At 51.3% G+C, this 22,770-nt stretch overlaps 2 protein-coding genes across 5 annotated transcripts in view; one reads left to right on the top strand and one right to left on the bottom strand.

Annotated features, from left to right (window-relative positions):
• Window positions 1–13,949, top strand: part of PPP2R2B (protein phosphatase 2 regulatory subunit Bbeta) — a 54,952-nt gene extending 41,003 nt beyond the window's left edge. For all 3 annotated transcript variants that reach the window (XM_062501941.1, XM_062501943.1, XM_062501944.1), the window contains 8 exons: window positions 2,362–2,459; window positions 3,584–3,749; window positions 5,048–5,160; window positions 9,879–10,056; window positions 11,191–11,355; window positions 12,427–12,596; window positions 13,131–13,222; window positions 13,670–13,949. In XM_062501941.1, coding sequence (XP_062357925.1) covers window positions 2,362–2,459; window positions 3,584–3,749; window positions 5,048–5,160; window positions 9,879–10,056; window positions 11,191–11,355; window positions 12,427–12,596; window positions 13,131–13,222; window positions 13,670–13,949 — 1,262 coding nt within the window. The remainder of the gene's footprint in view (window positions 1–2,361; window positions 2,460–3,583; window positions 3,750–5,047; window positions 5,161–9,878; window positions 10,057–11,190; window positions 11,356–12,426; window positions 12,597–13,130; window positions 13,223–13,669) is intronic.
• A 3,756-nt stretch (window positions 13,950–17,705) lies between these two features.
• Window positions 17,706–22,770, bottom strand: part of TCERG1 (transcription elongation regulator 1) — a 29,290-nt gene continuing 24,225 nt past the window's right edge. For both annotated transcript variants that reach the window (XM_062501933.1, XM_062501934.1), the window contains exons 16-21: window positions 21,990–22,154; window positions 21,101–21,283; window positions 20,361–20,540; window positions 19,457–19,540; window positions 19,119–19,219; window positions 17,706–18,817 (exon numbers count right to left, since the gene is read on the bottom strand). In XM_062501933.1, the coding sequence (XP_062357917.1) occupies window positions 18,616–18,817; window positions 19,119–19,219; window positions 19,457–19,540; window positions 20,361–20,540; window positions 21,101–21,283; window positions 21,990–22,154 (915 nt within the window). In that variant the 3' untranslated portion in view covers window positions 17,706–18,615. The remainder of the gene's footprint in view (window positions 18,818–19,118; window positions 19,220–19,456; window positions 19,541–20,360; window positions 20,541–21,100; window positions 21,284–21,989; window positions 22,155–22,770) is intronic.

Genomic DNA, 22,770 nt, shown 5'->3' with positions numbered 1-22,770 from the left:
CTGTCAGCAGCTGTGGTTGCAGTTACCTGTGGGAACAGGAGGCTGCTCTGGGTTGGCTTCCCAGAGATGTGTTTGTTCTCATGTGTGTTAGATCCAGCAGCCATTCCATGATATTACAGATTGGATTCTGGCTCTGCACAGCTGTCACAGGCTGTTGGGAAGTAGACAGTTTCCAGCAGCACAGATGGAATTTGCCCTGTCCCAGTGTCCCTCCCCAGCCTCTAACAGGTGATAAAAATGCTTATTTTAAAAATTCCTGCCCTTTGGGAGGAATTTGCCGAATGTGGTGCTTGTGTGACCTCGCTAAATGGGAATTATATTTAACCTATAGTTTGGATCCGAACAAGAGTCAAGAGCCAGTGATCTGAAGAAGTTCAGCATCCATTCCACAACTTTAACTCCAAACGACTGAGATCTCTGCCAGGTGCTGCCCACGCCTGCAGACCACCCCACTTGTGTGAGCCAGGGGAGCTCAGTCCCTCTGCAGAACTCCTCAGCCTTCCTGGGTGCTGGCAGCAGACAGTGAAACCCTTCCTGGCACTGTGTACTGGCCACGATGGCCACAAGGCACACGGGTTCCATTTGAGGGAAGGAAGTGTTTTGCCTTGGAGCTCTCTAGCTCAGTACCAGCCAGCCCAGCCCTGTTTGCCTGTGAGCACTGGTGTGCTGGTGAGCACTGGTGTGTGTGGTGTGTTGGTGAGCAGTGTTTTGGCGAGTCCCCACACTGCCAGGATGGGTTGTCTGTTCCGACTCTCCAGTCTGCCTGGAATCTCTGGCTCAGCTGGGATGCAGTCCGGGACACAGAGGTGTTGTTTTGGGGGAGCCCATGGCTGTGTGAGGGGGCTCTGGGGTGCCTTGTCTGGGTGATGCTGCAGCATGGGTTGTGTTTGATGGATGCTCTCTGGGCTGGTGTCCTGGAAGACAGAACCTCAGTGGTGGTCTGGGTTGCACCAGAAGCTTGGGCCAGTTGCTGCATTTTGTCTTTTCTCGTTTGCTGAGGCAGCTTTCTAGTCCGTATCTGGGATAAAACTCATGGGGAGGGAGAGGGGACAGCTCAGGTTATGTGTTTCTGAGGTTTCTTTGCTGGCACACACCAGAGCAAACATGCAGGAGGAGCCACAGCGGTGCTGGGAGGGCTCTGAGTGCCATGGGCTGTGAGCACAGGCTGTGTTTGCAGCCTTGGCCAGCACATAGCCTGCCCCTGCCCTGGGCTGCAACCCTGCCAGTCCTGGGGCTGCACAAGTGAGAAGGGCAGGCAGTGCAAATGGCAGGAGTGGGCTGGCAGCGGTTCTGGCCAAGTGCTGTTCATGGCAGAATCCATCCTGCACCCAGTGCTCAGGCTCCAAGGCTGCAGTCATTCTCCCAGTTCCCCAGCTCCATGCTGGTGGAGTATGGCTCCCCAGTCAGTGGGTGAGTACCAGTTGGGCAGTAATTGCCGTGGAATTAACCTCTGACGCTCTTCTAAAAATAGGCCAAATAAATCCAATCATTAGCAGCTCCCGAAGGCATTGCCTCAAGGGTAAACAATGCAGATTAAAGCGTTTGCAGTTACTGTGTCCGCTGGCTTCTCCTGCCACTGAGCCCAGAGCCCTGGAGATGGTGCCCTGGATGGTGGGGAAGGGCAGTAGGGTGAGTGCAGTGGCTTTTCAACTGGTGGAGGGCTGAAAGGCATCACTTTAATTTGTCTTGCTAGGTGATGGTGGATTCAGCAATGGGCAGAGGAAAGCAGCAATGTAGATGTGGTCACCTGAGCTGTTCTACCTGGGCAGCTCAAGGGGACAGCACAAAGGCGTCTTCATTTGTCTGCGCCCTCTCGTCTGAGGGTGAAGGCAAACCACCACCCCAGGCAGAGGGTGGCACAAGGGCCAGGTGGCAGCAAGATCAGCCAGGTGCTGAGATGAGGTGCTGGGGGCACCACAGGCACCAAGCCCTCCCCAGGTCCTAGAAACTGATCATAACGCCCCAAGTGGTGCTGGCAGCCTCCCAAGGCATGAGGGGAGCACACTGTGCCATCCTGTGCCATGCCATACTGCACTGCCCAGCTCTGTGCCCCTGGTGCTGACAGTGGTGCTCAGGCTGCATTTAGAACAGGCACAGTACCTGGAAATCAGGTTCCCACTGGAGCTGGTGCTGGGGCACAGGTGAGGGCAGGGGGAAGGAGCACCAGGCAGGTCTGGCGTCATGACAGCATAATCCTGAAATGCCCAGCCCGTTTAGAGATGATAGAAAAGCAGGGATTTATGGAGATGCCGCAGGGTACAGAGCACCGAGGAGTGTAGCTGTACGGGGCATGGTGCTTTCTGGATGCCTGTGGAAGTCAGGCTGCAGTTACTTAAATTGTCTTTGTCTTCTCTTCACCAGCTGACATCATCTCCACAGTTGAGTTCAACCACACTGGAGAGTTACTGGCAACAGGGGACAAGGGGGGCCGGGTTGTAATATTTCAGCGTGAGCAGGAGGTAAGTGCCAGTGAATGCAAAATGCCCATTTCATCCTTTTAAGAGAAGCGTCCTGCTGTTCCCTAATCTGCCTGTGTCACTCCTAAGCTCAGGGCTCTCCTGGCATACTACGGGCTGAAAAGCAGCTATTAACATCAGTAGGGCCAGATTTCCTCCTGCCAAATAGCCTTCCAAACATCACATTGCCTGCACTCTTCTGCTCCAGGTGTAACAAGGATCAGGCAGCACATGTGAGTGTGTGACAAGTGTGGGACACCCAAAAACCCCTCATACCACCCAAATTCTGGAAAGTGTAGATGGTTGCAACAATTACATTTCCCTTCCCAAACTTTGCCCAGGAAGCGTTAGCAAATGCTTTGCTGGAAGCTGGAGGCTGTGCCTGCTGGAGAAGTGTGTGTTTGGCACAGCATGGCTCTGTGCTGGCGGGCACCTGGCCAGCCTGGCTGGGGGAGCTGTGCCAGCTCCTGCTGCCTGGGATGGTCCCCAGCATTCCCAAAGCTGTCCCAGTTAGCTGTTCTGCCCTGAGTCAGGGGGACCTGTCCTCAGCTGTGCTGGAGGAATGCGTCAGACCTGGGCATGAGACGTGTCACAGTCTGATGATGGCTTCAAATTGTTCTCAAAGTTAAAGCTTTAAAATTATTTCTGCATACGTTGAAGAGAACTCAATGTTTAACCATCACATGTGTAGACACTTCATCAGCCTTTCCAGCACATTTCTCTTTTTCCTCTCATTTCATTATTCTACTGCTTTTCTTGAACCTTAAGCCTCCAGCATCACTCTGAATGTATCCACTCAGCTCCTGCTCAAGGGGACATGTGGGGCTTTACCCACCCACCCAAACCAAGACTGCCTATCCTGTACCTGTACCTGCTGCCAGCAGCTCTTCCATGGCTGGGTTCAAAACCTGGCAGGAGCTGGCACTGGGTGCCAACCATTCACCAGGGACAGACAGAGGGGTAGGATCCCTTCCTGCTACGTTCCCACTCTGTTTCCACACATTTCCCTCTCCATTCCCTTTCCATTCCCACTGAGCACGCCAGGAGCTGTGGTGCCAGCAGAGGCTGTGCCCAGGCACTCAGCCCTGAGCTGCCAACACCTTCAGCTCCTCCCTGTCCCTCTACAGAGCAAGAACCAGCCCCACCGCAGGGGCGAGTACAATGTCTACAGCACCTTCCAGAGCCACGAGCCAGAGTTCGATTACCTGAAGAGCCTGGAGATTGAGGAGAAGATCAATAAGATCCGATGGCTGCCGCAGCAGAATGCAGCGTATTTCCTGCTCTCCACCAACGGTATGTTGGTGTCCTGGGGCTCCTACCACCAGGCATGGTCTTGGCTGTGCTGTTTCTTTGGGGAAATACTTGTTAAAAACCCTCCCAGCAGGGTAACACAGGTGACTTGGGGGAATGGGTCTGGCAGAGCTTAATCCCTGTGCACCAGGTGTATTTCATGGCAGCCCCTCCCTTTGAGGGAGAGAGGGGGGTTTCTGCCCTGCCAACAACTTACATTTTTTATTCTCAGCATGCTGGGAATTTTTTTTTTTTTTAGGACAAACTGCAGGTGTTTCGTTTCATTTTGCAGTTGTGTTTGGCTCAGCAGTTCTATGTTATGTTCTGATAAATATTGTGAGAATCTAGGAATATTATTTGGGATGAATGGGACCTTAAGATGGATGTGACTTAATTACTTCAGGGGGAAAGGAGGGGTCTAATTATCTTCCATAACCAACTTACTTTGTGTTATAAAATTGACTCTATTGATCATTGTAATAAAATTCAAAGACTTATTAAACTCTTTGGGGGGAGAATCATTGAAATGCAATGAAGATTAATTATACAGCATAATGTTCTGTTAATTAATTTTTTTAAATAGTTTTTTGATTAACAGGGATATTACCCTTCCATTTGGGTGGTGTTCCATATGCAGGCAGGTTATCAAAACAATTATTTCGGAAATATTCCTGTGTTATGCTGTTTCTTTTTGTTCTTACTGTTACACTAATATTTTACAGTGGACCTCCCAAAATAGAGTGTGTTAATAAAAACAGAATTAATTGGCACTGCTTTGGAGTTGCTGTGTAATAGAGAAAATGAAGATGGATGATGAGGTTTTGTATGAAACCTGGTGGAAGTGATGATAAACTGTGGATGGAATCCCTGCCAGGAGGGAGCGAAGAAAACACCATTATTGAGAATAACCCCCCATGTTCCTGGTGTTCTTTCTGTAGGGGCTCTGTGGCGTAGGGGTGGGATGCTGGGAGGAGACAGGAGCTGTGGGGTGAGAGTGCCTTGGGTGCTGCGAGTGCTGGGCTCTGCAGTTCTGGATGGGGGATGCCAGTATGGCTCTGGGTGAGCTACAGCCCCCTTGGGTGTCTGAGGGGGTGTCCAGGGCCAGAGTGCCCCGCCGGTCCTTGCTCCTCTGCAGGGCTGGGCGCCTGCTGGGCACCTGGGTGTCTCTCTCAGCACTTCCAGCATGTGGCACTGGGGGACACTGGAGGTTTTTCCAGCCCGTGTGGCCTTGGCACGTCCATCAGTGGGTGGCTCAGAGAGCACCACCTTGACGGTCTCCTCTCCCCTCCTCTCCTCCCCAGATAAGACTGTGAAACTCTGGAAGGTCAGCGAGCGGGACAAGAGACCAGAGGGATACAACCTCAAGGATGAGGACGGGCGTCTCCGAGACCCCTCCATGATCACCGTGCTGCGGGTGAGTGTGGGGGCACCATGGGGGGCTGGGGAGCCCTGCCCTGCAGGGTCCTGGGTGAGGATTGCTGCTGGTGCCACCCATGTGCCGTGGCACCTGCAATGTCATCTTGCCTTGGCTGGGGTTGAAGGGCATCCCTGCACCCAGAGCCGGTGCTGTGACTGTGCACGGGCATGGAAGTGGTGAGGGAACTGTGCTGATGCTGGGCAGAGCTGCTGCCAGCGCTGCTGTGCTGTGTCCTGTGCCTGGTACCCCAGTGCCACAGTGTGCTGTGCTGCCCCAGCCCAGGGAGGAAGCAGGGCAGGAGCTCTCCCATCTCGGAGCGTTCCCAAACGTAGCTGCTGCTCTAGGAGCAGAAGTGCTTCTTCCAAATGAGTTTTCCTCCTGGTCATGACGTTAATCAGACCAGACCAGCTTGTAATTTATTAACAGCCTGTCAGTAATTGCATTTTGAATACTTGTGAGTTTTATATTTATACATAAAATTGTTGCTGTTATTGCGCTTGCATCACTTTGTGGGTTCCAGTTCCATTGTGCATGAAACCGTTGAACAGAGCAGTTAATTCTTGACTCTGTACAGGGCTGCTCCTGGTGACTGGCAGCGTTTTTCTCTACAGAGCAAGAGAGCATTTATTTCATGTAGATGTGTATCTGCTGTTATGTTTCAGGGAGCATTTCCAGCCTAACATGCCGATACCTGACAGCTTGCTGGAGAGGTTTGCTCTGGCTGGCAGAGCTGGGGCTGACAGCCTTCAGCAGGTTGGGAGGCAGGATTTGGAAGGGCAGCAGTGTTACGAGTGTTATTTATCCCAGGGGTGCTTCCTTCTCTGGTCAGACACACTGGGAAGGCCCTGGGATTTCTTTCTCCCCTGTTGAAAGTCATACTGATATATAAGAGAACCCAACAGGGCTGGAGTCCACTCACTGTCTTTGTTTTACTCTCAGCCTGTGCACTCCTGGTAGCAGCTCAGTGTGCCTGGAGCTGTTTGGTGTCTGCCTCTGCTCTGGGGTCAGGCACTGCCATTCCTGCTCCTGGCAGAGGCACAGGGCACTGGGAGGACAAACACATTTTAAGGTGTGATGCTTATTGGTCTCTGCTGTGGACCTGAGGACAGAAGAGTGAGGAGTCTTCCACCAGCCCTATTTGATCTAATGTTTAGATGATTTTACTTAGACAGATATTTACAGAGCTGTAACCTTTTGCTGCAGCTTGGTGTAAATCTGACACATAATTGTTCTGTGATCAGTGTGCTTTAAATTAAACCCACATCCATCCATGGTTCAATTTTCAACCACAGACAAGTGAAAAAGGATTTTAAATGCACCTTGCTGCCATAATTTCTCACCCATTTGGTTTAATGGTTTAAATGAACTTGATGAGCATCATCCTCTGAGGGATTTCTAACCCACATAGTGCAAAAGGAATATTTAACACTGTTCAGGCTGTGGTGTAGTGAGGTGTTTACTGTCAGTAGAAGAGCTCTGCTGATTTGAATCATGCCCAGTCTAATAGCTGCAGCCCTTTGACCTTGTCTACCTGCCTCGATGTACGCTGTACCTGTTCCTTGGGATGTGTGTAGGAGATAATGAACACAAGTGATGTCCAGGGCTTAAACCTTTTCAAAGAAAGGAGGTGTTTGCTGTGGTGCCTCACAGTGCAGAGCAGTCTGGGGTGACACGGCTGTGCTGCTGATGGGAGGATGCAGTGAGCAGGGCCATTGTGTGCCTGTTTGTGTTTGAGACTGCCACAGAGCCCTCTCTTAAGAGCTGCCGCTTCGCTCTCTCAATTCCAGCAAGTTCCATCATAAATCCTGGTTTGTGTCTCCCATTTTGCTGAAGTACTCAGATTTCTGGCCCCTGTGTAGTTTCTCAGGGAGGCTGTGCTGTGCCCCACTGCATCTGATTGCCCTGACTGCAGTCCCAGAATGGCTGTGATGGAGATGACTTGGAGGGGCTCTGGGGTGCTGCTGGTGCCTTTCTGCCTCTTCTTTGTACACATTCTGCAGAGCATTTCAGTGGCAAGGCAGGGACAAGCACTGGAAGCAGCAGCTCCATCAGCTGTGTGAGGAGTGAGGCAGCAGCTGTGTCCTCCTCCAGGAAGGTCCCTTCTGATGTCACAGGGCAGGTCGAATGGGAAAAAATTCTGAGCGGTGTAAAGTTGTCGGTCTACTATGAAAATAGTGTTTGACGCTCATTTTGTCTGCAAAATGCTAAGTTTGAGGTGGCATTGGGCAGTCACAGATTATAGCTTACATAGGTAGGAAATGAGTGCCTGGAGGAGCTCAGCCTCTGACGCAGGCGGAAAACTCCCTGGATTTATCCCTGAGCATTTGCTCTGCTCCCTGATTTGCCAGGCACCAGATTACAGTTTCCTTCTCGGACACTCAAGGCTGGGGTCAATCCAAGCTTCAGTTTGACTAATCCCACTTGGCCAAATCCTGTGGAGCAGCTGAGCTCTGGCCATGGTGTGGAGCAGGGGCTGGGCTGGGGGAGCGGGGCTCATGGTCGCCCACTGTGCTGGCCTGGCACTGCCACTGCTCAGCAGTCACCAGAGAGGGACACAGAGTGTGTCCTGCTGCAGATGCAGGAGTAAGAAAAGCTCTCCCCATGTGCCAGTTCAGAGCCTGGCTGCTCAAGGTGAGCACAGTGGTGCCCATCAACGGGCAGGGTAAGCTGCCTGTGGGCAGCTCTGCCACACCTGTAGCAGGAATCAAAATTAATACTTACTTTGTTTTTAATGAAAAATATCTGGCATTGCCCCCCCTTCCTGAAAACAGAAAGTAATTGAATTTATTAGTGTTTATTTTCTTTGACACCATCTTTCTGTGTACTTGATGCGCTTTGTTAGACTGAATGACCATTTAATAATGGGTGTGTGTGACGCCAGAGCCTGCCCTGAGGTAGGCTCTGGAGCTGACACAGGGATGGATGCAGGTCTTTGCTGTTCAGGATTGTTGTGGCACTGCTGGTTGGTCTGGGTGGGTTGGGCAGAAGCTGACTTGGCTTGTGCCTGCTTCACAAAACCACAAGAAACAAGTTGCTGTGACATTGCCACATTTGTTGGTGTCTGGGCAGCTGCTCCCCTTGGCTGTCCTGAGCCTGTGCTGCAGGGTCCCTGTGCTGCTGTTGGGGAACAAACTCAGCTTCTGCTCCTGGCCAATTCCTGACTGCTCCTGCCTCAAAGTTTCAGTGCTTTCAGGGTTAAATCCTCATTGCTGATATCCTTAAGCAGGAGCTTGCAGCATGTGGGCACACTGGTTTCTATATTTCAGTGCAGATTATTGCCACTGTAGCAGATAAAAATCCCTGCTTTAGCAAACCATTCATGGATAACCAGGTTTGTCCCTCTTGTGGGGTTTTACCTGGTGACAGGCCAAGTCCCAGACATAAGAAAACTCTCCTCACGACTTGGCTCTGAAGTAATGTGTGGAGAATGTTCTTGGCTTGAGTTTTTCATAGTTCTGTGGTTGTGAGTGACTGACATGTAGGAATGAGCGGGGAATTGTGCTGGGGCGCTGCGAGCTGCAGGTGCCACGGGGCTGGTGTCAGCCCTGGATTGCCCAGGCTGGGGTCAGGAATCAGCCCAGGGTGTGAGTGCGAGCTCTGCTGGGCCACAGAGTCACCTCTCTGAGCAGGATCTGCTGCCCAAGCCCTTGCTGTGCTGGTTTCCATGCCTAGCCAGGCCCAGGGCAGGCACTGAACCCTTTCTCCGTGCTCAGCCCCCGTGTCCCTGTGGTCCCAGCCCCAGCTGGCTGAGCTGGATCTGTCAGCACAAATGAAGCATCATTGGCCGTGTCAGGTGCAATTAGTGCCCAGGCTCGTCACATTAGGCTCGGGCTCTGAGCTGGCAGCACCAGTGCTCTTGTGTCACTCGGGCTGGCTGTCACTCCCAACCCCACCTCTGCAGCCAAGGAAATCTCTTCCAGCAGCACACAGATAACACAAGTAATGAAGTAGCTGGATGAAGCAGCTCACTGCCAAGCAGGACCATGGGCTGGTTCATTCCTGGTGTATTGAGTTGCCTTCAGAGCATTGTGTGCAAAGTTATTAGTGACCACTCCTCACACACATGGTCCCCTCTGCATCTCCCCACGCCCCACAGGGTTATGCTGATTTATCTAAAGGCAAACACCCACAGCCCTGTTCCTGGTCCTTCCCTCTGTTCCTGCCTTTGTGTCCCTTGCTCTGTCCCTTCTTATCTCTTATTTCCATCACTTCACTGTGAGACAATGCAAAAAAGTTTAAAGAAAAAACATATTGACTTGGCTCTCTCAAGAAGTGTATTTCCATCAGAAATGCTCCAGGAATTTCAGATCCCAGCTAACAGTGACAAAATGAGGCAAAAGAGGTTCTTTGGTTGTTTTTTCTTTTTTCTTTTTTTTTTTTTTGTTTGTTTTGTTTTTGTTTTATGTTTTTGTTTTGTTTTAAAGCTGGAATGGTTGCTGCAGCAAGATCAAAGCCTAGTTTACTGGGCTTTCACTACTTCACTGTGCTCTAAACATCTTGGAGCCTCTCTCAGAATTAGGTGGCTTTTGGGTCTGCTCGTCCTTCTGTCATCCCTTGGGAAGGCATTAGGGTTCTCTGTTAGCAGTGAGTGGGTAGCAGCGCTGGCAGCCAGAGCTCTGAGGGGCACCCCCATGCCAGGGGCTGCCCTGGCTCTGGACCCTGTCCCTGGCTCTGGACCCTGTCCCTGGTGCTACGCTCTGCTCCTCATCCTGCAGGTGCCCGTGCTCCGGCCCATGGACCTGATGGTGGAGGCCACTCCCCGGAGGGTGTTTGCCAATGCTCACACCTACCACATCAACTCCATCTCTGTCAACAGCGACTACGAGACCTACATGTCCGCAGATGACCTGAGGATAAACCTGTGGAACTTTGAAATCACTAATCAAAGTTTTAGTATCCTTTGTTGTGTGGGTGGCTCTGGGGACAGCTCCGAGTCCCAGTGAGGGCTGCGCCCTTGCCTGTGCCCACGCCTGTGGGGATGGGGACAGAGCAGCAGCTGGCTGAGCCCCACACCTGGCTGTGGTGCCTTGCTGCAGGAGCTCAGGAGAGTGGAACAGAGCTGCCTGCTGTGCCCCTGGCTGCTGAGCACTGAAGTCCCCAGGCCCAGGTGTCATTCTCAAGGCGCTGCCCTCTCATCTCTGCCAGGTTGTGTCCAGAGGAGGCACCCAGCACGCACATGGAGCCGCTCCCTGCCCGGCACAAGGCTCAGCTGGCACTGCCACCACTGCCACCACTGCTGCTGTCACCCAGTGATGTGTGGGTGACACATTTCTGAATTTGCCTGCAGGGTCTGGTGGGGCAGGCACAGGGGGGGTTCTGCAGGCGATGGAGGAGACAGATGCCTTGGGGAAGATGGAAGCACTGACGTTGCAGACCCTGTGACACCCCTCGGCGGGTGACAGGCTGCCAGCCACATCGGAAATAATAAACAGGGCACGAATCATTGGTGGTATTTATGTGGTGTTTCCTGCTGAGAAAGCCCTGGGGCATGATTTAGGCAGATGGAGATAATTTTGGCAGGCACAGGCATGTGGCTGTGGGAGCACTGAGTGGCTGCAGGGGAGGAGGGCTGTGGTGCCTGCTTATGTGCAAGGATGAGGGTGAGGAGTAGTGAGTGTGTCAAACCTCAGGGAGTCCGCCTGGCCCCAGGGTCATACACAGGGGTTTTCTGTTGGTTGCTGTGCTCTGGGCTTTGCTGCCATTGCCCTTTTCAGTATGGTTACTCACCATGCCGTGATGTTGCACTAAAAGACGTTTACTGAGGCCTGGGGTGGGGGAGCAGAGCAGGTCTCATGGCCCACAGAGGGTCTTCAGCCCTGGTACCAGAGCTGGGGTCCCAGTTTAGCAGCAGCCATGCTGGACCCTGCTGGTGTGGGCTGGTCCCTCTCCATGCTGTGGTTTTTTTTCCCTGTGCTGGTGGTGCCAGCCCAGAGCACACGGCTCACACGGGGCGAGGGCAGAACCATGCCCAAGACAGCAGCAGGAGCCTGGGCTGGCCTGCGTGGGCTCCTTGACTCGCCCTGCCAGACATCGTGGACATCAAACCGGCCAACATGGAGGAGCTGACGGAGGTGATCACGGCAGCCGAATTCCACCCTCACCACTGCAACACCTTTGTGTACAGCAGCAGCAAGGGCACCATCCGCCTGTGCGACATGCGCACCGCCGCGCTGTGCGACCGCCACGCCAAGTGTGAGTGTGCCATGTGCCCTGGGCTCCAAGGGAGCAGAAACGGCACTCCAGAGATCCACCCGGGCCCGGGTGTGCCCCAGCGCCTTCCTCCCTTCTCCCCTGAGTGCCAGGCTGAGACCCCCATGACACCCGGGCTCGGGGCTGCCTGTGCCCAGGGAGCTGGGAGCCTGCTGCAGAATGAGGGAGCTGCCAGAAGGAGCTGGGGCAGGCAGGGCAGCGCCTGCTCAGTGCCAGGGAAAGTAGGTTTGTTGTGTAAGAGAGAATTAGTGCTCAGAAATCCTTTCCATGAGCTCAGCAGCCCAGATCTGCTTCTGCAGCAGGAGCAAAGCCACACAAAAGCCTTCAGGCCAAAGCAAAAATAGCTGCCCTGAGCCCTTGCCCTACCTGGCCACTGGCTTTGGTTCCCAGACCCACTCAGGGACTAGGGAGCACCAGCTGTGTGCTGGGACCCCCTCCTGGCATCTCCTCCATGTTCATGTGTGTGCTGGGAGCCTGGCATGGCACTGCCTCTGTGATGGGACCCCAGAGAGACCTTCTGTGCCAGCAGAGCCCTGCTGCTGCCAGGGCAGGGACCGAGCAGGGTCCAGGGTCCCTCAGCAGAGCAAGTGGCCATGGCCCTACTGCCCATTGCCAGAGGCACCCAGTGCCCTCACAGGGAAACCAGTGCCTCATGACTGACCTGCTGTGAGCAGCAGACACGTCCTGGGTTCAGCTGTTTTCTGCCTGCCTGAGAGCTTTATATTTTCTTGTTGCTATCACTTTTTATATGGAAAAAGCCTCCAAGTTTCTGCTGGTGAAAGGACCCCACAGCTCTGGGTCCTGCTGTGGGCAGTGCATTTTCTGCATTGTAGAGATCATTTATGTGGGCACTTCAGCCATCTTCCCCACTATACTGGAGCTCCAGGACTCGGTGAGAGGGTGATAAACCTAACTTCCAGCACATGTGGGTGCTGGGTACAGCATCATGCAAGTGCTCTCTCCCAGAAGCTTCCTGTGGTGCCAGGACAGGGCTTGAGATCGGGGAGCTCCTGCCTCAGCTAATGCTGGGGCTCGTTCTTTCCTCTTGCACAGTTTTTGAAGAGCCTGAAGACCCAAGTAACCGATCATTTTTTTCTGAGATCATCTCCTCAATCTCTGATGTCAAATTCAGCCACAGTGGAAGGTACATCATGACCCGGGACTACCTCACTGTCAAGGTGTGGGACTTGAACATGGAGAACCGGCCCATCGAGACCTACCAGGTGAGTGTGGCACAGCCAGGTGCATGCAGCAGCCAGGCACCCACTGAGCTCCTTCCTGAGCCACGCTCTGGGCCAGTGGCAGGAGCAGCAGGTAAACCCCTGTTGTGTGGGAGCTTCATGCCTGCAGGTAGTGGAAAGCAGAGCTGTTAAATGTGGGCTCAAGCGGCCTGGTGAGTTGTCACCATGTCCCCAGGCTGGGGGTGGGTGAGGAGAGAACACTCAGGGGCTGGTAAGCTGAGAGAGCCAGGTGGGAGGCCTTGTGCAGAGCAGTAGGCCCTGTCACTGTCACCTTTTGCCAGGGGATGTCCCCTGGAGGTGCCCAAGCCACGTGCCGAGTGTGGCTGGAGGTGCTTAGAGAAGAATGGTGGCTGTGGGAGGGCACAGGGTGCCAGGCAGTGCCCAGTGCTGCCAGCTCAGCTGTGGTGAGCGTGGGGCTGGGCTGGGTGCTGCAGCCCCCTGTGAGCCAGGCTGTCTGCCAGTGCCTGGGCTGTGCTGGTCAGTGTGGGGGCCTCACCCTGTCCCTCCCTCTGGCAGGTCCATGACTACCTGCGGAGCAAGCTCTGCTCGCTCTATGAGAACGACTGCATCTTCGACAAGTTTGAGTGTGTCTGGAATGGATCTGACAGGTGAGCATGTGGCACTGTGGCTGCCTTCAGCCCAGAGGTGCTCACTTTGGTGGGTGCAGGGTCTGGAGAGGCGCAGCAGGGACCACCTGCACCTGCAGCCTGTACACAGGTGGGGATGTCTGGGGGTCCTGCTCTCTCCTGGACAGAATCAGTTCCGCCTGGAGGAATGTGGTGAAGGGTTTAGCTCCAGATTGCCAGAATCTGGGGATAACGAGTATCCAGGTGTGACTTACACCGAGCTGGGTGGCAGGAAGTATGTGAGCCCCTGGCAGGGCTGTTGTGGTTTTCGTCAGAGTCGTCAGAGTGAGATGACAAGGCACAACTGAGCCTGAAACAAATCCCAGCACCCACCCAAATCTCATCGTGCCTCTGAATGTCGTCTGCCTCTAGTCACTAGCAGTCTGCTTCTGAAAAGGTGTGAAAATCCTCTGTCCTTCCCTGTTGCAGCGTCATCATGACCGGCTCCTACAACAACTTCTTCCGCATGTTTGACCGCAACACCAAGCGCGACGTGACGCTGGAAGCGTCGCGGGAGAACAGCAAACCCCGTGCCATCCTCAAACCCCGCAAGGTCTGCGTGGGTGGAAAGCGCAGGAAAGATGAGATCAGCGTGGACAGTCTGGACTTCAGCAAAAAGATCCTGCACACAGCTTGGCACCCCTCCGAGAACATCATTGCTGTGGCAGCTACAAACAACCTGTACATATTCCAGGACAAGGTTAACTAGGAGGGCCAGGTGTTCTTTAGGAGTCTCATGTACTGATACCAGTAAACACAAGGTTTCAACTGTTCCTTTCCTTTTTTCCTTTTTCTCCTTTCCTTTCCTTTCCTTTCCTTTCCTTTCCTTTCCTTTCCTTTCCTTTCCTTTCCTTTCCTTTCCTTTCCTTTCCTTTCCTTTCCTTTCCTTTCCTTTCCTTTCCTTTCCTTTCCTTTCCTTTCCTTTCCTTTCCTTTCCTTTCCTTTTCAGTTCCTGCTCTGCAGATCACAGTTGTGCAGAGGAGCACTGGGCACCCGGCCCAGGGGCCACTGGGGGCACCCCCCAGACACCAGATTTACACAGGGAGAGCTGAGACTTCTTACAGGGCAGTGTGAAGATGTCAGGCCTGGCTGTCCCGTGTCCCCAGGCGTGTCTCCAGGCAGTGCTGGGGTGGCAGTGGCCCTCTGCCATGGCTGAGGTGATGTGGAGGGGGCTGTCAGCTGGGGAATGTATTGATGGGGTAGCACACCGTGGGCTGTGGCCAGCTCTGGTGGCAGTGGTCCCACCCCAATTGCTTGCAGCCTGATCCCAGAAATATTGCACCTGTTGCATTGAAGATTGGAATGTTACCTCCCTTTGCCATTTCCCACATTTGTCTTTTTATTACAACTATTTTGTGTTTTACCAACAGAGACAGCAAAACCAAACGTAAAATAGAAAAGTTCAGTTTTGCAATGGGAAAGCTTAAGGGGAGGGGGGTATGTGCTGCACCTCCAGATGTGTCTGCTCCAGCCAGGTTGCCCCCCCCCAGCCCCCAGAACACTCCTGAGGATTTGGCTTTGTAGATACTGTGGTGCCTTCTTTGGTATATGAAATACCTTTATAAACAATGCTTCTGACCTGCATTGATCGCAAACCAAACCAACCCTGGGCTCTGCTGCAGTTCTGGGCTTTGCTTTGGTCATTTTCTCGTTCTGTTGTGAGCCCTTGCATGTCGTGACTGACTGTCTCTCTCTCTTTCTCTCTTTTTTTTAATTAATTTATTTATTTATTCAATTTTTTTAAAGATAAAGTATGAGTTGCTAATTTATGACCTAAAAAAGAATCCAACTGTATATTGCTGTTAGCCCCTGACTGTGTCAGAGAGAGGCCGTCTGCAGTTCTACATTATAATAACAATGATAATAATAATAATAAAACCAGTAACTCTTTCTCATTGCATGGCGAGGCTGCCTCTTTCTACTCTGCAGATTGGCCAGGTCCCTCTTTACTTGAGCAACTGCTCAGTAACAAAAGATTGACTGGATTTTCTGTAACTCTGAAAACTGCTCCTGCAGCGAGAAGCAAATGAAGTCAATTACAAAATTCAGCACCGTCACTTCAGCAGTGGCTCCACAGGGGTGACCCTGTTGCCATCCTCCCGAGGGGACAGCTGGCACCAAGGCCTACAGGGACCGGACACCGAGGGCCAGCGTTCCCTGGGACAGCCTCTCTGCAGGCACCACGGGAATCATGGCACATCCCGAGCAGGGACAGGAACTGCTGCACACCCACAGAGCTCTTGGACTGCGTGGAAAAGCAGGAGCTGGCTGGAGGCAGGGGCTCCCATGCACCACTTCCAGAGGAGCCATTCCATGGGAAGAACAACGTGCACCGGCTTATGGATTTATTCCAAGGGATAGCTTTCAGGAGTAACTTTTTTTTTAAAAAAATGAAATGGTAAAATAAAATAGCAAGAGTAAATGAACCATTTTATAAGAAAATGCTCCTTTTTGGTTCTGTAAGGAAAGCCTGTGCTGCCATGTCAGTAAAGTTGTCCCAGACGTGTCTATGTGCGGTCGATCCTGCTGTGCCTCTTGCGCCTCGGGGACTCTGCAGCGTCTGGAGCTCCTGGGCTGGGGGTGGCTGCCAGGGCATTGCTGATGAGGGGTGACCAGAGGATCCCTCGGGGGTTCCAGGTCCCTCGGAGGGTGGGGACAGTGGGGCAGTGTCTAACGTGGGAGTGGGAGCACTTGCAGGTCCCCCACTGCACAGGAACCCCAGTTCTTGATAGAGCCCTGGGTGGAGCTGCCGACCCCCCCCCCCCCCCCCCAGTCCCTGCCCTAATTCTGGGCTGCTCCTGATGATGAATTCAATCAACAGCCCTTAATTAGCAGCTGCAGGGCACGGACTGTGCAGACAGGGAGATGTTCCTCAGACATTTCTTTACCTTCACATTAGCTGCAGGACCTTAATCAACTGAAGCAGCAGGAACCCGGCCCTGGCTCTGCTCCATCAGCTGTGGCACATTCTGGGCTGCTGGATCTGTTTGCACCACAAGGCAAAACTTAGTTCAGCTTTTTTCAAAAGTGGAATTTCTTTCCCTTTCTTAAGCTTGCTTGGATTTAACCTCTGCCCAGCTGTGAGGGCAGCAAGGGGACCTTTTGGGCTGCCATAGGAATGGTGCCAGGGAAATTGTCAGCATCCCTTAACAAACCCAATCTTCTCTCTGGATGAGGATTCTACGGGCTGCCCCCCTGCCTCTGGGGAAACTGGGGACTGCCTAAGGGGCTGCCAGGGGGGAACCAGCTCCATATTCTACCAGCAGCACCCCCAACCAGGAGCCCTGCACATGGGCATGACTGTTTCATCCACGGGATAAGCAAATAAATAAACCTCCATGAACATTTGGTCTCCATAAACCAGATCAATTAAAATTAATAGCTATCTTATTAATGAAGAAGTTCACATTCTAAACCAGCCGTTACAAACACACAGCTTCCCCATTGGGCTGTGCTGAGCAAGAGGAAATCCAGTTGCTGGCAGAGCCAGGGACAGGGACACAGCTCCCAGCACAGTGTCCTGCTCTGGGCACCACTGCTGTCCCAGACACAGCCAAGGCCACGCATGAGGGCAGCGTGCTGGCTGGCAGGGGCAGCTGGGCCATGGCAGATGTGGGGAGGGCAGTGGGGTCCCCCCTGTGCCCACCCTGTGCTGGGGAGTCAGGGGGCTCTCTGCTGGCTGTTGATCCCTGGAATGAGCTGCCCTGGCTGTCATACAGGGAGATTGTCCCACAGCCCAGCCAGGCTCCCAGGGCTCCCCCAGCCCTGAAAGCCTCCCTGGCCCCTTGTGGTTGTACTTTCTGGGTGGGAGCTTGACGTCCCACAGGGTCTCACACTTTTGCTGCTAGCCAGCTGCAATCCTCATTACTCCACTCCCAAAAAAGGCATCAACCAACACTGGTTCCAGATGGTTTGGGTACCCCACACCAACAGAAAGGGGCACACACCAAGAGGGGAGGGACACTGGCCCTGACTTCAGGGCACACACTCTCACTAGGACCACCAGAGCTCCACATTTCATTGTCAAGAGCACAGCTCTCCCCAGACTGTCCCAGTCTTTGTCAAACAACCCCTCTCTGGATACTCAGCCTGCAAGTCCTGGCCCTGGCCACCAACACCAACTGCTGACAAGAGATCAGTTGTCAGGGTGAGGGAAAAATGGACTCCTTCCCCAGCCCTCCTCTAAGAGCAAGACACACATGTAAACACAAGCAGCAGAAAGAAACTAGCTCTGCAAGCACTGCCAGCTCGTGTTTAAGCAACAGACAAAAGAGCTAAACTGGAAAACCATTCTGCTCACCCCCCTTGCCCACATGCTGACCCCACACTGCTCAGGAACAGGGCACAGGCCCTGTTCTGCCCAGCACAGCCAAGAATGTAGGCAGGATCACTTCAGTCATTTCCTTTACTCATAAATTCACAAGTCCAACAAAATCCAACAGAAATCGGGATTAGGCCTGTACAATCCATATATAAAAAGGGTTGGTTTATTGTTGTTCAAATACATAAACTGAACAATCCCAACATTTCAAAATTAAACTTTAGAAACACAAGTTTAACATTCAAAACAGGAGTATAGTTTACAAGAACTGCCCAGAGGGGGTATGCACAGTCTAATCCAGAAGTATGTAAAGATCACTTTATTGTAAATAAAAATGTGTTTATACAACCGTCCTGGCCTGCTCGGTCACCTCTGGGATTTCCAGCTTAGAGCAAAACTCATCAGACAGAACTTCATTTGGGCAGAGCAACCTGACTGCTGCAAATCAATGGCTGGGGGCAGGAACAGAGCAGCCTGTGAATAAACCTGGTTTGCTCTCCAAGTCCCTGTTCTCCACTCAGCTCTAACCCTGGCTCTAACAGCTTTAGTTCCATTCCCGGGATGGAATTGAGAACTGGGACTGGTGTTTGCAGAGGGGACTGTCAGTGATCAGTAATTTCAGCTACCAGAGCATGTCACCTCCTCCTGCATGAAATGCAGGCACCAGGAGGCAGCTGGTGGCACACACGTAGGACAGGCTCAAACCACAACGGGATCACGCCTGGGACTCACGTGTGGGACATGCTGAGAGGAAAGCCCCAGGTACCAGACACCCACACCTCACACACACCGCCCTGAGACCCACAGTCACCAGGCAGCCCACACCTTGGGATCTGTCAGTCATGCTCCAATTAACTCATAAATACCTTTAATGTGGGTTTGCGTTGGTGTTGGTTTTCCCCCCAGAGATCGTTTTACTTTCACTAATGCTGCTTCTGCCTCTGCTCCTCCGATGTTGGAATATATTCACGGCAATGGATGTGTGTAACCTGACAGATGGCTCATGCAAGCGTTTGGATTTTACAGACACCCCTGGCTCAGGAGCATCCCGTGCCTACTTGGTGGTTCTGCGGGTGGGCTCGGAGGCGGTGGGGGGCGGCGGGGGCCCACGCCGGTCCAGGTCATCCACGTAGGACACGATGAGCTTGCGCCGCTCCTCCGGCACGCAGTCCAGCACCAGGTACCGCTTGTCGTTCTGCAGGATCTTCTCCACGTCCTTCAGGTGCTGATCCGACTCCTGGATCAGCTTTTTGGATCTGAAAGCAAGCGTGAGAATACCCCTGGAGCATGGCGGAAGCACAGGGAGCCAGGGAAGGGTGCAGGGCCTCGGCCACCTTCTGAGCTAGAAAGATGTCAAGTTAGCTTGGCACTGGGCACAAAACACTGCTCTGGGCACTGAAAACACAGGCTTGTGCCTGCACTTGTGCTGTGTTAATTAAGCACCATGAAAGACGTGAGTAACAGATATCAGCTGAAAAAAACAAACGTCGGTTTGCTGCTGTTTGTATGGCAAAGCAGAATAAAAGCCAAGCCCTGCACTGGCAGGGCATTCCCCACCTGTAAGTGATGAATTTGGTCTCTTTGAGCAGCGTCCGGAAGTCGGCTTTGGCAGTGATGTATTTGTCTCGGATGTATTCCTCAAACTCTCTTTGCTTTTTCTGAAAGATGAAAGATAAACATGACCCACTGAGTGCAGCTCCACTACTTCCTGCAACTGAACACACTAAACACCAGCAGTAATTGCACGTTAATTACACTTTTCCTTACCTTCTGCATTTTTAATTTTTTAAAAATCATATTTAACACTGAGCTGGACCTACTGCAGCAGCCACCAACTCCCTCCTCTGTACCCTACACCAGAGTGGAAGTTGGCAAGAGCGATGCAAACCACTCACCCTGTCACTCGAAGAGAATTTAATGCACCTTGGATCTTCTTTAATGATTTTTTTCACTTCCTTCCATGTTGATGTTAAAGTTATCTTTCAAAAGAAGCAAAACCAGTTAAATTAAATTAGGATATGGAATGCAAACAATACTAACCTCTGAAGCCTTTAAATAGATCCCAAGTCCACTGATGAACTTGCTGTTAAGTGCTGGGTTCTGATTACTTATACTATTACAGTTTTATTTTTAAAATTAGTAGATTTTACACAGTGATTATTCTTTCATATTTTGAGATGGCATTTTGAGATCAAGGTCCTGCAAATATAATTTACTTTCCAAAGTCTTTCTCTAGTATGATTATGTATATTGTGCTAAAAATTACCTGCAGAAAACTTGCCTCTAAACTAAAATAACTAATGCATTAAAAATCAGGGAAAAAGCTCCAGGTTAAATGAAAGCTGCCTGAAGTTAGCACAGAACTAAAAGAGAGGAAACCTCACTACACCCCAATGCACAAAATCAGGGATGCATTCCACAGCATGAGCAGAGTAAAAGTTCAGGTTCAGCAGGAGAACATCAGAACAGATGAACTGGGTAAGACCATACTGATGGCCACTAAGGCAAACACCCTGAATATCTGAAGGAGACAGACAGTGAAGAGGATCAAATAACTAAGTACTGAAGAAATAAAGAGGAGATTAAAAGATCACTGATTAGAAGTTCATATGTAAATTAACTGCATGTTCAAAGTAAAACTCCAGATAAACTGGTAAGGAAACATAAAGCACAAATTTTGTTATGAAGGAGAAAAGAGGTGGAAATAAAACCAAACCAATCAGACCGTGGGACAGAAAAACAGAAGAGAAATCCCAGTGGGCTGCAAAGATTGTCAATTTGAACATCAACAGCTCTCACCGCTGAAGTTTCATCCAGAAGTTGCCTGAAATGTTCCCTCTTCTTTTTGGTAAGTGCCTCGATGTGCTCATTAAAGAGCTTCTCCTTCTCCTCTCTCTCGAGAAGGGACCCCGACTCCCAGCGGTGATCTTTGCGCAGAGTCCTCCTGGTGTCAGACCAGGACACGTCTGAAGAACGCACCTGAGCCAAAGATCGTTCGTCTTTCAACCAGTTTTCCACAGTTCACTCATAATTATTACATGCTTATTTTTTTGTTTGAAGTTAAGGTTAAAATAAAAGATAAACCCCCAGCTTTTAACAAGGGACAGTAGCAGGTTTCCCACAAACACTGAACAGGCAGTGGCAGAAGGAATCCCTCTCCCTCTGCATTGGTTTGGAGCAGACAGAGATGTCCCACTGGCCTCGCTGAGCATTCTCAAAGCCAGAAAATCCAAGCACCCTCCTCTCCTTCCTGCTCTGTGTGTAACACTCTGCGTTCACCAGAGTGCTTGGAAAGGCAGCCTGGAAGATCTTTATTTCCAGAGACATCAGGAGCTCTGCAGTGACCTGTTTCCATCCCAGAGAGCACCCTCAGGATGAGAACCCTAAATAAACCCTAAACAGCCTTCTCTTCCAACCAAGGCAAAACCAGTGGGATTACACCTCTTCGGAGCAGAACTCCGATGCTAAAAGGCTTTTACAGGAAGCAGCTGCCAGCTGAAGCCTGCCCTGAGGAGCCGAGGCTGCTGCAAGTGCCTCACCATGTCCGACAGCAGTGCTTTGAAGTTCTGGATGGCCTCCTCCCTCTTGTGCTGCTCCCGCTCCCGGTCGATCTCCTTGGTCTGCTCCGAGCGCGCTTTCTGCACCTCGCGCTCGCGCTCCCGCAGGCTCGCCTCGATGCGCGCCTGCCGCTCCAGCTCCTTCTCCTTCTCAGAATCTAAATTCTGAAATTCAACAACCACCTCTTCTCAACAAAAGCAATGCTTTTCATTAGAAAGAGAATTAAAGGGCTATCAAACTAACGGCAGCTCAGAACAAAATACTTTAAAGGGATTTGGGATCTATGGATTACAAAATTTTGCTTCAAGAGCTGAAGCATTATTAGAGGGTTTTAATGGGGGAGAGACAAGTTTGGTCACAGAACAGTTATTCCCAGGAGCAGTGTTCAGTGACAGACTCTGAATAAGGGAGGCCAAGGGGATTGCTGTGTGTTGGCCCAGTTTTACACTCTCAACCACTAATTGCCTGGAAGAGAAAGGTAGGGATATTGGACTAAGAGAGAAGCAGCACTGAAGGAGCTGGGTATGAACACACATCCCTGGAGGAAGCTCAGCTGATAGGGAAAATCACAGCAAAGGAAATGCAGCCCATCCTAGGAGGAAGTAATCAATGTGGTGCCTGCAGCTGCTGCAGTTTTACAGCCATTTTTACCACCAGTGATTTCATAGGAATCTTTGAGGCATAACTTCTCCGATATTATGTGGGTGCATGCACACAGGTCCCACAAACATCCCGCCAGGGACAGAACTTCAAAGTTCCAAGCTGCCATTCTGGGGTACTCCTACAGTAACCCTGGTATGGAATTCTCCTCAGCACAGACCAGTCTGCCCACAGCACACCACAGCCACACCCCCCGTGCTCCCCACCCACCTTGGCTATTTTCTCGATGTACTGCTTGAACAGGTCCTCCCTCTGTGAGGAGCTGTCCACCGCCTTGTACCGTGGGTCAGTCTCCACTTTGTCCTTCACTTTGCTCCAGCGAGACTGACTATCCAGGTGATGGTTTGCCAGCAGCTCAAAGAAGTCCATTTTGATCTGTTACACACACAGAAACAGAAAGACAAGACTTGAGAAAGACACTTTAATATCCCACAGCTTGTTCTTATGAAAAAAGGAGTCGACTTACCTTCATCAGAGGGATCACATTAACATTACATACCATTGCAATTTAGAGCAATCACTAGAACTCTGAATTTAGTCATAACTGCAGCCCAAATTCACTGTTTCTTGAGACAATTTTGCCAAAGCAGATACATTTAGGCCATCTGCCACATCTAAGATGAACTCTTATAAAGAATGATCCACCAATGCACTCTTTGTTATTTTACTCCAATTTAAGCTTGTTTTTGAGCTTTTAAATATGTCAAATTAACAAGTTACTGATTCTGCATTTTGCATATCAGTACTCATGAAGCCATGCAGCTTGAAACAGGGTTCCAGAGAAAACAGGTGTTTATGGATTCATCCTCCAGGTGTACAATTAACAGAGGTAAACGCTTGGATCTGCCAGCAAAGAGCCATGTCTTAAAATGGATCTAACCAATAAAGAATTATCCACATAGGGTAATTAAGAAAATTATATTTAGGATGGACATGCACATTTACATAAAAGTTTAAAGAAACTGTTTTAGTCTATTTTGTCAGTTGGAAA

The sequence above is a fragment of the Cinclus cinclus genome, chromosome 14, assembly GCF_963662255.1.
Source record: "Cinclus cinclus chromosome 14, bCinCin1.1, whole genome shotgun sequence".
Lineage (NCBI taxonomy): Eukaryota > Metazoa > Chordata > Aves > Passeriformes > Cinclidae > Cinclus > Cinclus cinclus.
Note: the sequence above shows the minus strand (reverse complement) of the source record. Positions and strands in the feature narration are given on the sequence as shown.